General features: G+C 38.5%; 1 protein-coding gene across 5 annotated transcripts in view; it reads left to right on the forward strand.

Annotated features, from left to right (window-relative positions):
* foxp4 (forkhead box P4) overlaps positions 1-14,421 on the forward strand; it is a 126,510-nt gene that overhangs the window by 80,799 nt on the left and 31,290 nt on the right. For 2 of the 5 annotated variants that reach the window (XM_056234128.1, XM_056234127.1), the window contains exons 5-7: positions 3,057-3,143; positions 10,510-10,647; positions 12,064-12,217. In XM_056234128.1, coding sequence (XP_056090103.1) covers positions 3,057-3,143; positions 10,510-10,647; positions 12,064-12,217 — 379 coding nt within the window. The remainder of the gene's footprint in view (positions 1-3,056; positions 3,144-10,509; positions 10,648-12,063; positions 12,218-14,421) is intronic. The other 3 variants (XM_056234131.1, XM_056234129.1, XM_056234130.1) reach the window with 2 other exon arrangements.

Here is a 14,421-nt window from a genome sequence, read left to right on the forward strand (position 1 = left end):
CTGGGTGATAGTCATTTATAAATATAATTATATATTTTTAAGTTCTGTTTGGGCAATGATGCATTAGTAGAAATAGTTCACTTATAAATGAAAATTCTGTCATCATTTACTCACCCTCAAGTTGTTTCAAACCTGTATGAATTTATTTCTTCTGTTGAACACAAAATAAGATATTTTGAAGAATGTCAGTAACCAAACAGTTGATGGACCCCATCCATAACTTGCCTTTTTTCACATCTCAGGTTAAACATTTTAGGTTAAATGGTTAAAAAATAATCATTTTAAATGGTTTGTCTTAAAATGTCCTGAATTTTTTTTTTAAGTACAACTATTCCAGTTAGTCTTATTTTAATTAATTTGAGGTAAGGAACAGCTACATGCATAATAATTATTGAAGAATTTGTTTAGAGAAATTGTTCTTGAGCATGACACACAAAGTATTAAAAGTATTTTGTCACGTCTTTCTTTTTAAGTTGTGATATGTGATGTAGCCCACTATTGAGTGCCTCATTCCTTGAGTAAGGCTGCATTACATCTGTAAACATTATGTGATAAGGAGTTAATGAGGGTATCATTATTCTACTTTTCTCCAGCAGCTCTAGCCGCCGTCCCCCAGGCGCTCCTCCACTGCCCCTGCGTGTCCAAGGGCCTCCGTGCTCTGCTCTTTCGGTCAACATGTACTTCCATGTCAGATAGGTCATCCATGCAAAGCTGAGATTTTAATCTTAATAGGCTTTCCTGGGTAAATTAATAATCTGAAAGTAAAACAAACAGCGGTGGGTCTGCGGTGGCCACTGCGGTTAGCCAGAGCTACGGTTGGAGATGTGTAATGACAGTGTTAGTGGGTGCAAGCCAGTCTCACTTAGGACTCTGTAAAAGAGTGGCTAGTTGAAAGTAGCAGCTAGTTCAAACAGGCGAAAGTAAACATGGTAGCGTAACAGAAAGCCTTTCTCATGTTTGATATTTTTTTTCTACTTCGAATGCAGGAAATAAGAGAGTATTATTTTAAATCTCTGGCAGTGTAAACCTCACACATATACAGTTTCTTCTTGTTTTTTCTCTTTTGAAAATTATTTCCAGGTTTTCAAGTGAGCATCAAAGGCATGTTACTTCAAACTTTCATAACATTTCTGATTATCTGAATGAGCATTAACTACAATAACGTTCATTCAGATAGTTAGAAATGTGATGAAACTTTCCACAATATTCTATATCTTCAATAGACCCTCGGTTAACAAGAAGTTTCGATCAGACCCCAACACTAAGTATGAAGAATATTAATAGTGATGTTTGCCTTAGCAACTAATAAAAACACTTTTTTCCCCACATCCTGAAGTTTTCACAGAATTAGTAATTGATCATTGTAAATGATTAATCCTATCTCGGCTGTTCTGCCCTCACACACCTGTTTCTTGTTTTTGTCTAATAAGTAATAACCTTCATTGTTCTGGAGAATGGAACATACCCCTAACCCTACTATGCACACTTAAAATCATTGACTTCCACATGCCTGTGTCTATTCCCAAAGCTTTTAATCAGAGCAAGGTGTGCCATGGTGAGGTGTTTCACAGTGATAAAGCACATACAGGTCTATGTTTACCTGTGTAGAGGAGATAGAGACTCATTCAGCTGAGCACTGAATAAGTAACCAGTGTGTAAACACCTTTCATGTGCTTTATTAACTACATAAAACCCTCACGCAAGCAAACAGAACCATAAAAACATCTAAAAGCTGCTTTTTCCATTTGACAATGGCATGATTTTGTGTTAAATAAACTTTCCTGCACATAATTAATGGATAGTACCAGGAATAGGGAAGCATCAGTGTAGGAATCAGGCAGGTGTCTGTATTTCAGATCTCTCAGATGCTTAAGGCATAAATTGGCTTTTTGTGCTGATCTCTGGCTGGTTTCTACCACCTGTGTTTTAATCATAACTGTAATTCAGGATGTAACAAAAACTGCTCCGAGATTAGAAGCGAAGGGCAAATTTTACCAGCGCTTTCCCAGACAGGTGTTGTGTGTTTTAGTTCAGTCAATCATAAATAAGGAAGCCTGTCTCCACACTGTCAGGTTTGCCACGCCAAGAGAAGGATGGACAGATGATTTACAGGACACATTCATACGCCGCCTGCCAGGTGTTTAAGCTGCCTTTTAGAGGAATGCTGAAAAAAGATGAATATGCCTTATTATGGAGGCACTTTAGCCCTTAAGCAAGAAGCTGATCTTGTTTTATCCTGTTTTCATTTTTTTGATGCCTTTAGACATATGCGACTCCTTGCACCCCAGCTACCTCATCCTAGAAACCCAGTGTTATGCAACTCATTTGATAGCACCACATTTTCCAGTGTAAGCAGATGGACAGGACAGTTTTGGTGCAGCCTATTGTGCCATGGTGTCTCTTTACATGAGAAGTACTGATGTTTAAATGTCCTTTATTGGGTTTGTGTGTGGTAATAAAGAAAATGGAGAGAAAAGGTACATCCCCTCATAATAGGATTTGCATTACAGATGAATCTGTTTGTTTTAAAGAGTATGTCATTGATGTTTTGTTAAAGTGCTCCTTATTTCTACATATGTTTGCTATGTCCTTGCAACACCGAACACATTTTCTTCTCTCACTAATTCTTTTTTTTAAATGTTCTTGTTTTAGTAAAATATTTAAACATCCATAAAACAACAACAAAAAATATAATAAAAGAAATTGACTGAAAAGCTATGCAAAATACCATAAAATATTATGAATTGTTGTCAGAAAATATATCTTGAATTAAGAATATTTTAAGCATAAATGTAATAATTTAGTGCGATTTCATGCTTAAGCCAATATGGGGTAAATAAAATAAGTTTTTAATATCTGATGCAGATATTTGTGTTTGTTTAATTTATTTAATTTATTCATTCATTTATTAATGTTTTAGTTTATTTATAAATGTATTAAATTATTATTCATATTATTATTTGTATTAGTTTTCCTATTATTTTATTTATTTTGTTGCAGCATAGTGTTACATTTCTGTTCAATTAAAATCATTCTCTCTCTTTCTTTTTGTCTAGCTGCAGGAGTACTACAAGAAGCAACAGGAGCAGTTGCACCTCCAGCTCCTTACCCAGCAACAGCAAGCAGGGAAGCAGGCCAAAGAGGTGAGACACTCGTGCCCCTTCCCTCTGTAGTGCGCTTCACAGTGTACTTCACCTTCATAGCACCCTAGATGAGCATCCTCAAGAAGGCTGACACATCATTTGTCACACAGCAGAGGCCAGATCCTCTTGAAAGCCAGAAATGAACTCTTTGAAAATAACTGTATTCTCATATGTGAGATGATTGCATGACTGATTGTGTGCTGCACTGTGCGGCACAGACCTTATAAAGGCTCTGTAATCACTGAGCATTACATGAAATCCTCTGTAGGAAAACAGACAAATGTTTTTTTCCCTCCTCTGTCAAGCACTCAATTGCATTTTGTGTATTAAGTGATTCAAAAATGCGGATTAAGACATTTTGGGAATATGGATTTTCATTTCTCTGTCATTGACCAAAGTCATGCTCCAAACCTTACCATGGGCTTCCCCGCTAATACTCGTTAAGTATTAATTTACAAGTCGCCGCTTGCTAAGCCTACTGGAAAATCCCTATTACAACCCACTATGGTGGAGTCGTCGAGTTTCTTTAATTGTCAATTAAGGCACTGGAGGAGGAGAAGGACCTGGTGTGGGTAATGAAGGTGAGGGGGAATCATGTTGGATCACTGAGGATAAGACTGCAGCACAACAAAGGCGAGGGCATAATCACCCGTCTGCGCACTGCGGGAGAGGAGATCTGCGCTAATCTGGCGGTCAAATGAAATCCAAACTTTTGCGGCCTGTGTGTTAGGGGCGTGAGCTATATCTGATACAACTCAATCAAGGAGTTTCTGCGAGGGCTTAATGAACAAACGGCTTAGCGGAGAGATTAGAACATAGCTGCTTGAACAGTTGCTAGCAACATGCAAGTTACCAAAGCTTGTGTAGCTTAGTCTAGTTAGTCTTCCAGCCTCTACAAACTGGTGTGTAAAAATTGGTTTAACTGGTTTTACAGCCTACCTATCTGAAAACAGCAGAGATTAGCACATATCTGCTAGCACAGTTAAGGTTGAGGTACCATGTGTTGATGAAAGGTGACCACCAGTGGATTGAGGGTTCGAGGTGAGTCCTGCTAAACAAGTTCAAACCAACCTAAGATAGCTTTCTGGTTTTTACAGTAGCACCTCATTGCAGTACACGAGATCCAGGGGGCGGAGTTGGATCCAGATCTAAGGGGTGGAGATGGGTAGGATTAGGGGTGGGGTTAGGGATTAGGGGTTGGAGATGGGTAGGATTAGGGATCAGGGGGCGGAGATGGGTAGGTTTAGTTATATGTAAGGTGGGAGGAGTTGGATCTGGATCCAACTCCTCCCCCTGGATTTCGTGTTCTGCAGTGAGGACCACCTGGTTTAAGATGGTCTATTTAGTCTCCCAGCCTCCCTAAACTTGTTAAGTTGGTCCAGCTTGTCTCCTAACCTCACTAAACTGTTATTAAGAAGGTTTAACTGGTCAGTCAGATGGTTTTACAGACTAATTATTTAAAATGAGCCCAGAACCATCAAAACAGCAGAGATGAGCACATAGCTGCTAGCACAAGTGGTATCCTGTTTAAATGAAATGAGATCAGTGAATTTGTGGAATTGAGGTTAGCCCTGCTAAACAAAATGTTCAAAGCAATCTTAGCTGGCTTAGTCTTTAAAATGGCCTAGATTGTCTCCAAGCCTGACTAGGGTGATTTTTGGCTGGTTTAACTAGCCTAACCAGCTTAACCATGTTAGGAGACTGACTTAAATGAGAGAATAATCTACAGTCTCAGTTGTATTTATGGTCTCAGCTAACAACTCCACCACAAATGGCAAACAGGACAAATCCCATCTAAGCTGCATAGGGTTGAGGGTTGTTTGCAGTCATCTGTATGTGTGACTGAGAGGATCAAAAAATGAATGAGCTCTTGACTTCATAGCAGGTGAGAGACTGAGGTGGGGGAGGATGCTAAGGCTGTGGACGACAGGGATTAAGACCCGTTAGATATGCCCTAGACCAGGGATGGGCAACTTCGGTCCTGGAGGGCCACTCTCCTACAGAGTTTACCTTCAACCCTAATCAAACACACCTGAACAAGCTAATCAAGCCCTTCAGGATTACTAGAAAGTTATAGGCAGGTGATTTTTTCAGGGTTTGAGCTAAACTCTGTAGGACAGTGGCCCTCCAGGACTGAAGTTGCCCATCCCTGCCCTAGACAATATAGTGACTGATAGAGCAAATGCGTGGGAAATGCACAAGGTGCCCGAAACACACACACACTTCAAATGAGACCAGTATCCTGACATTTTCCACAGATAGCCAAGGAACGTGACAGAGACAGAAGGAAAAAAAAGAAAAGAAAAAAGATTGAAAAGTGAGAGGGAGGGGAAAGGTATAAAAAAGTCATGACTAACCTTATTCAAGGCCTCAGGAGTTTTTCAGACATTTTCCCTTATTAAATATTAGAGCAAGGGAGATGGTGTGCTCTCTGAGTAGGGAAATTAAATCGAGAGGGCAGTGGTCAGCTCCTCTTCCCCGCGGATCAGCTCACGTTTGTTCAGGGCCTCTTTACTTGGCCTGAAATTTGGCACTATGCAACTACTCAAGACAAGAATGCTTGGCCAACACGCTGCAGTCCAGTCGTACATACTGAGCGTGTGCTTTTGCGTTACTGTCTCGGTAAGAAACCCAAGTACTCCTTACTGCTACTACACCACACAATTTTATTAGGTTGGAAATCTACTGTACCACCACCTGTTTTCTCAAATTAAAATTAAATTAATATTAAAATAGGTTTAATTATTTAATTTTTAGTTACTTGTATTTTATATTATTACTATTATTATATATAATATTATTATTACTATTATTATTAATTTAAGGTTGGATGTTGGAATTTAAAATGATTTTTTATTTATTTAAATGGTTCATTTGTATTTAAGTATTTTATTTAGTGCTGTTAATTTATTAAATATATATATATATATATATATATATTATTCACATTTTTTCTGCGATTATTTTCACCTAACATTGTTTTTAATATATTTTTATATTGTAATACTTTCATATTGAATCTCCAAAATAATGTAGAAACAACATAAAGATGGTATATTTAAAAAAAAAAATTGTTTAATGACATCTTTACTAAGCACTGTGAATAAAGCCCAGTGTCACTGATACCAATACTGAAAATACCTTTAATATATCACGACTTAACACTAAGGTTTTTTTTCTTCTACAGGCACAGTCAGGCCGGTTCAAATTCTTGCCTGCCCTGCTAAAATGCACAAAAAAAGTTATTGTTTTCATTGTTTTTGACCTATGTAACCTTGTAAACAGTGATTTAAGATTTTCAGTTAGGTCTAACAGGCAGTGGCGGAGCCAGGATTTTTTCATAGGGGTGGCCAGGCAGGGGCCAGCAAACAGTCTGGGGTGGCACATAAATCTTAATTATTTTAACATAATAATTAGTTTAAATAATGTATTGGACTGTTCCTACACAACTGAATACAGTTCATTTGTACTCAATTGTAATTGAGAGAGTAGTGAATTAGGAATCATGGAATACTGAGTGAATTTGATTTTTTTTTTTTATTATTAGCTACTTACCACCTCCAGGCATATTAATAAAGGGGACACACACTATAGCTAAAGTTCTTTAGTCATATAGTAAACTTGCTCAGTTAGCATGATTCTGGTTCTCAAAACCCCCAACATTGTTGCACCTTCATGGATGAGACATGCAGATAACTACTGTGGTTCAAAGATTATTTAACCTTCATTGAATTTTATATAATCAATTAACTCTTTAACTTTCTATATTAGTTGTCAATATAAAGAATCTAAACCGTTCTATCATACCTAATTAAAAAGGGGGGAAACATCTCTTTTGAATCGCTATGTGCAAGAATGTGAACAAGTCAAAATGCACATAAATGGCAGAATGTAAAATTAGTTATTTTATGGATTTAAAAATTATCCATTTTTGTTTGTCCTTTACAAATTATCGCAAAATTACCGCCTATCTTCTAGTATAAATGCACAGTGCTCACATTTATTTGTACATTAAAAAAACACATAGCCTATCAGTTTGTGCCTTATGGCAGAATATTTGAGTCTAGACATATGTGACTCATATAGCCTATAACAAATACATACATGCATGCAGTTTTGACACAGATTTGATCGCCTTTTTGATTATTTCATGAGTTAATTGATGACAGAAAATTTGCGCGTGATGTGCAAGTACAGTACAACGTCTGACAGGACAGTAAAAAGTTAGTTTTACTGACGTTTGTTGACCTTGCAACATCTCATCTTACCGCAGATAGCCTACTGATTCAGGACAACGCGCTTTTCTCCGCATCTGACGGAAGTGTAGCTTTCACACATATATTTCAAAGTAAAAGTAGAATCAGAAAAAAAGAGAATTACGTTGTTGTTTCTTTGACTGGACATATGCGACTCACTCAAAACAACCAGTCTTGCAACCCACCAGTTGAGGAACATCGACTCTGTTATTTACTATGCTCCGATCACTGCTAAAGCTTATTCAGCACCTGTACATTTCTGCACTCGTTTGACTTGCGCCTGGCGCTGAGGTGAAGTTGGAGTGCGCGTCTGAAAAGTCTCACGTTTTTTGTGGTCGTAAGATACGGTTCTGTGTTTTAAAAACGCAATTCTTGTAAAAAAAAAGAAAGAAAAAAAGACCGAGAGACAGAAACAGCAGTTGTGAGAGGGGTGGCCAAAAGGGTGGCCAAGCTTAAGCCAAGGGTGGCCATGGCCACCCCGAGCCACCCCCTGGCCCCGCCACTGCTAACAGGTAGGAAATATACAAACATTGAATAATCAAACACTGCCTTCATTGCATAAATTACCCAGCAACAGCAAGCAGGCCAAAGAGGTGAGACACCCCTGCCTCACAATTCTTTACACCTGAATGAATGATAGTGCGATCATATACTGTTGTAGCTGGTTAAAACCAGACCATTCTCAGTTGTAACTGAGTTATGGTCTGGCAAAGCGTCATAGACAAATCATTTCCAGAGGGGCGTCACCAACGGACGTCGCGGATAGACCTAAAACCAATCAGAGGGATGAAGGAGATGACGTATAAAGCAGAGCGGCGGAAAAAACATCTCCGAGTGTTGTTCTTTGTTCGGTTTTTAACTAAAAGGAAACGTTCAAATTCGCTTAAAACAGACACGATAGCTGATTCGAACGAGTGATGTTCGACGGCGGCATTTATCTTTGTAATGTAGGCTACAAAATCTGCTTCAAAATCCCAGCGCTGTCGTCATCGTGTAAAGCCCGCCCCAACGTTTCTGATTGGTGCCTAGATTTCGACGGATTGGAAATGGGCTTGAATGAGCTCTTTGCCAGACTAACTTTCAGAGCAAATCTAAATTTGCCGGAAGTTGTCTGGGTTTTCCCAGGCTAATACTATTGCACAGGATGACAGAAAAAGGATGACAGAAGAAAACGGTAAATATTTTTTACGCGTTAAACTGATTTTTTTTTTACACCCCTAATTTGATTATATTTTATTTTATGAATTAATTTAATAAAATATATTTTTATTTATATATATATTTATATATATATATATATCAATTACATATTTATTTTAACTGATAAATGCGTGCTGTCTGGATTATTACAGGAAGGAAAATTTAAGCATATTGGATTAGGCCATGTTTAAGGATTCGTGTGTGTGTGTTTTGTCTGGCATGTAGTGGTGTTCCCCTGGGGACGAGTTCACTGACAGCACTGGACTAAGAGTAAAGCAGTCAGGCGTGAGGAGACGAAAGAAGGTAGAAAGACAAGAACGTGTGGTGTTGTTTCTCATCCCTCTAGCCCTCTTTTAAAGCTCTTCGTCCTCTGAAACATACCTTTCCATGTTCTGCCATGCTGTTGGTTCAACTGGCACAGGAAACTGACCCCTGAAACCATGAAACAAACTGTTTCTCTGGCCATAATACCACCACATCAATTTTGTCATCAAAATATATTTTCCTTTCATTCTTCATTAGTAGCATCATATTTCAACAATCAAGGCCTGTTTATATAATCTGTGATTGAAATCGGAAGCTTATATTCAGGGCTTTGTTTTTGTAAAGCATCTGAAGATGGAGAGATGACACTTTATGCTCTCCTTCAGTAAAAGATGCTTTAATTGCAGCCCATATCACTGCCAGTCAACACAAGCAGGTTGAGAGGTGAGATAGACGGATAGAAAAGCGGGAGAGATGGTTGCCAAACACATTTTTGCATCATCAATCCAGACTTTTTGCTCTTTTTCTGTTTTTTTTTTTATTCTCTCTCTCTCTATCTCTCTCTCAGTTTGACGGTTGAGCTGTGGAGTCACCCTGGAGTCAGCCTAATGAAGTAGCGCTGTCAGTCGGGCCTGGCGTGCCCAAACTCTGTTTGATGTGCTCATAAATCAAGCTGACAGGCCTGTTACTTCGCTAGCTTTAGCCACTCAACTGCATCTAATGTAAACAGCGTGCAGACACAATGTGTTAAAGAACTTGAACTGTGTCTCATGAGACCGAAACAGGGAGAGAAATAGAAAGGAGAGGAGACGGGGATGAAGAGGAAGGAGGAAGAGAGAGGAATTCAATGCTGAATATTGGCATTAGCTCACTTCTTCGGTTGTGTGTTTGTTAACTGAATATTCTTTGTTCACACTTTTTTCACATCTTTCGGTCTCAAAGTTAGGGGGGAGAACAGGTGCGTCTCTCCACGGAGAGTTGGGGACAGACTAAGAAAGAAGTTAAGAAATTTATTTAGAAAAAGTCTACGAAAGTTCGTAAGTGCAATTCTTGAAAAATACTTCAGATGTTCTCAAATTTTTTCTTTGTTTGTGTGTTTATGGGTGCGCTTACGTGCTGAACGTTGCCGGAAATTAGGTGTAATTATAAAATAAAAAAAGGTCGCTATTTGAGGCAATTTTGTAATGTTGTTGCTCAATTTCGAATTCGTCAGAAAGCAAAAAGTATGTTGCACATAATCATGACAGATCATTGCTTATAAAGTATAGAATTATACTCAGTTAGCTTAGCTTAGCACCATGTTAATGTCAGTCTATTGAAATCAAGTGTGAGTTGATTGCTGATGAGTTGATTATATGCTGCCTGTTCCAAATCGAGGATTTGATTTGCGTATGTAAGGGTGTACTGTAGGGAACAAAGCAGCTCAGTAAGTTTTGGGAAGGGCTTGTGTTTTCTCTCTTCTCTGTTGATGTTGACCCATGTGGCCCTTTCCCATGAGGCCTTGTGCCTCGGGTCGTGGCCTCAAGCCACTTCTCTGACAGTGAGATTAAGAAACTACCTTTAATTATTTTCCTTTTTTATTTTCCTTCCCTCCTTCAACATATTTTTCTCTCTCCCCTCCACTTTTTTGTGCCGTTATCTTAAAGGAGATAAGGCCCATCTCTCATTGGGGGAACATCAAAAAGCGTGTTGCTGGAAACAGTGATTTGACTCAGGCCGGTTCAGGAAGGAGGATATTTATCACCACGACACCAACTGACCTTATCGGATATATAGAAAACCAGGTACACTTCTGTTCAAAAGTTTAGGGTTTGTAAGATTTTTGTTTTTAATGTTTTAATGTAATGTTTTTGAAAGAAGTCTCATTGTGCTGCATTTATTTAATCAAAAATACAGTAAAAACTGAAATATTGTGAAGTAATATTAATAACTAGTAATAACTATTTTCTATTTGAATATATATATATATTTTTATATTTATTCCTGTGATGGCAAAGCTGAATTTTCAGCACTCATTACTTCAGTCTTCAGTATCACATGATCCTTAAGAAATCATTGTAATATGTTGATTTGTTGCAAAATAAATATTTAATCAAAGGAAACTTTTGACTTTTTTCAGTATTTGTTGATGAATAGAATGTTCTAAAGGAAAGCTTTATTTGAAATATAAATCTTTTGTAACATTGTAAATGTCTTTTATTATCACTTTTGATCAATTCAATTTTTAGTTTCTTTAGAAAAAAATTAAAATCGTACTTACCCCAAACTTTTGAATGGTAGTGTAGTCCTGGCACAAACTCTCAAAATGTCATCAGTTGAGTCAATCATGCTATGTTAGGTCACTTTAAACACAAAATACATGCATCACTTTTAAATTGGTCTTTTCCAGCCTTTTCTTCACCTTGGCACTTTTTCTGTTCTTTCTCACCTCTGGCTAAAGATCTGAAGGGATTTTTATAAGTTTAGGGCTAGTCTTGGAGTGCACTGTGCTTATGTCATAGCTGATAAAATGGTTTCTCTTTGTTAAACGTCACCAGAAGTCAGCTGGAACAAAAATAAATCTCTTGAAAGCTGAACGATGACTATCCACACACATTGAGACCTGTTTATTAAACAGTGCAAGAGAGTTTGGGAGTCATGCTTCTCACGTTTCACAAAACACATTTCATGCATAGTGAAAAAATACCAAGCCTCATTGTAAAATGATAAACATCTGATGTCATATAATCTGGAACTGTTCTTAACATTGCGCACAGATGTTGTTAGTCATTGTTTATTGCCGTGTTAATTGCAAGCCAACCACATGCTAACAGATTGCTACACGCAGGAATGAACAAGCGTGTTTGCAAGCGTGTCTTTGGTTGTCGGTCCTAGACCACATGGAACTGTCACACACAGATTAATACGTTATCTCTTAATGCATGAGGCTTCACAATGCACTTCGACACTTTGAACCAAGCCTGTTGTCTACCGCCACAGGATGTGCTTTGGTGATTGGTGGGGAAAATATCTCTATTCCAGGATATGTCCTATCTAAACATGTCCTGGAAGAGGTTGAAGGCTTATAAAAACCAATGAATGTCTCCTCTTTCCCGCCCTCTCCATCCTGCAGCTCTCCAAGTCTCTTCCTCCCACTTTTCCCATCTCTTTGTTTTGTTGTTTGTTTAACATGCCTCTCTCTTTCTCTCTCTCGTTCTCAGCAGCAGCAGTTGGGGAATAAACAGCTGGCTTTCCAACAGCAGTTGATCCAGATGCAACAACTACAGCAGCAACACATTCTTAATCTACAAAGACAGGGCCTGGTGAACCTACAACCGGGCCAAGGAGCAGTACCCATTCAGAGCCTGCAGCAAGGTACACATACCAATGCAATTACACAAAGTATCTGTTAAACAAGGCTCAGGATTCACTGTTTTTCCAGCAAATGAGTAGATTGTCTCATTCTAAGTATTTCTGATACAGTATCTGTATGACAAACTGCCTCTGAGTTTCAGCAGACACTTTGCTATTCTTTGAGGCCACAGGTACTGCCAGATTTTAAAAAGGCAGTATTTTGTCTTGTTTTCCAGATCAAATATCTAAAAATCCTTACGATGAATTTGAGAATCAACACTGCATAAAATATTCAGACATGTTTTCGTAGTTTGTATCTTGAATATAAGTGTTTTTTTATTGCACTGCCAGATTTTCTTGTTTATACTTAAAGTAAAAATGTACTAGTGTAGTAAGACAAAATACTTATATTTAAGATGAAAATGAAAACAAGTCTTAAAATTTTACACATTGTGGACTTTTATTTTATGCCAAGTACTTTTTAGATATTCCAACTGGAAAACAAGTCAAAGACAAATAAACACATTTAAAAAAAAATGTAGGCCTTAGTTGACCTGTCAAAGGAACATGCCAAGTAGTATAAAGGCAGATATAGTGTGTGTAGAAATGTATTTATACTACTACACATACTGTATTTGTGTAGTATGTGCACAATGTACTTCATCAATGGCCAAATAAACATATAAATAAACATATTTCATGTATATCACTAAAAATAGTTAAGTGTAATTAGTTCTGTGTACTATTTTATACAGCATTTTTTTGCTATGTTTTTTGCTTATAAGAAGAGTGTTGCTGCTAAGCTTAGCAACATGTTAACGTCAGATTAATGAAATCAATTACACCTGCTATGTGTGTGACAAGGGAAGAATGTTCTTAATCGAATTTAGTATGTGCTATGAAAGGGAATTTGGGTGCAATACTTTTTGTCAGCTAGTTTTGTTGCAGATACTGACTCACACAACTAATGCATATCTTTGAAGGTAAAAAAAATATTGACCGCAAAAATATGACTCCGTCTAGCCCCAGGGTGAGGTGCTACAACCGCAGGCCTCTCAACCCGGTGGTCTGTCTCTTTCACAGCTCTCCTCTTGTCCTCAACAGCCAGAAAAACACCACAGAACGTCTGATTCGCTCCTTTAGTGATGCCTATTAAAGGAAAGTGGAGCTCTGGAGGAAATGCAGTGTGCTAAATAAATGCAGCATCTGTGTTCATGCCCGTGGCCCAGGACCAGATGGCATTCTCAGGCTGAGGCCAGAACTGCGTCCGCCGCCCACTTATTCTTCCTTAGTCAGCCTCCACCACACACACACACATATGCATGCTCTCAAATTGCCCCGCTACTACATGCTCAACCTTAAATGCTAATAAAGCTGGCTGTAAAATGAATCCCTCATTCTTCTTCCTCCAAAATTTGGCAATGAGCTATCATCTCAATCTATTAGAGCGGGATGAAGCCCCCCGGAGACTAACTACAGCCATGTCCGTAGAGCCACATGTGAAGCTTGTTAACTTAATCAGCTCATAAAGAGATAAAAGCAAAGCTTGATTGTTGGTTTTGTGGAAGGCAGTCATTTGGATAATAGGTAAAATATGCCACAAAATTCACTGGGCTTTGTGCACAGGCTGGGAGGGGGCTTATGTGTGTGTGCGCATGTGAGTTTTACATGCTCCAGACGCGCTTATCCAACAGAAGGAAATGGAGGTTTTGAATCAATTTTAAATGTATTTTTCCATTTTCCCTCATTTTGTCAAAGGGTCCAACCAGAAATGGATCTTGACTGAAAACTGGCCACCATCCGCCGAAATTAGACGCATCAACTTTTACAGGTTCCACAGTGGCCATAACATTACAAGAGCCTCAACAGGACAGAACAAACAGGGAGCCGACTCCAGTTTCCATGCCGAAATCCCTGCCACTCTTGCCGATATGGCCTCCAAAAATGATCCCGGTCTTTTATTAGAGTGCTTGACTCTCATTCTCGCCCATTGCTCTTGACATCTCTGATTATTTCAGTCTTAAGAAAACAGAGACTCGTCATCCGGAATCCTGAGTGGGCCTACCACACACGCGCACGCTCACACACACATATGCGCACGGCTGCTTTTAGGAAAAAAAGTAGAGGGAGAGAGTAAAGCAGAGGAAGGTTTGCAGATTGATGAAAATAATTTTTAGCGACAGCTGTAAACTTTTGGCTTTGGCATCTTTCTGGCGTAGACCCCA

This window comes from Rhinichthys klamathensis, unplaced genomic scaffold, assembly GCF_029890125.1.
Source record: "Rhinichthys klamathensis goyatoka isolate OS25496 unplaced genomic scaffold, OSU_Roscu_1.1 h1tg000390l_1, whole genome shotgun sequence".
NCBI lineage: Eukaryota > Metazoa > Chordata > Actinopteri > Cypriniformes > Leuciscidae > Rhinichthys > Rhinichthys klamathensis.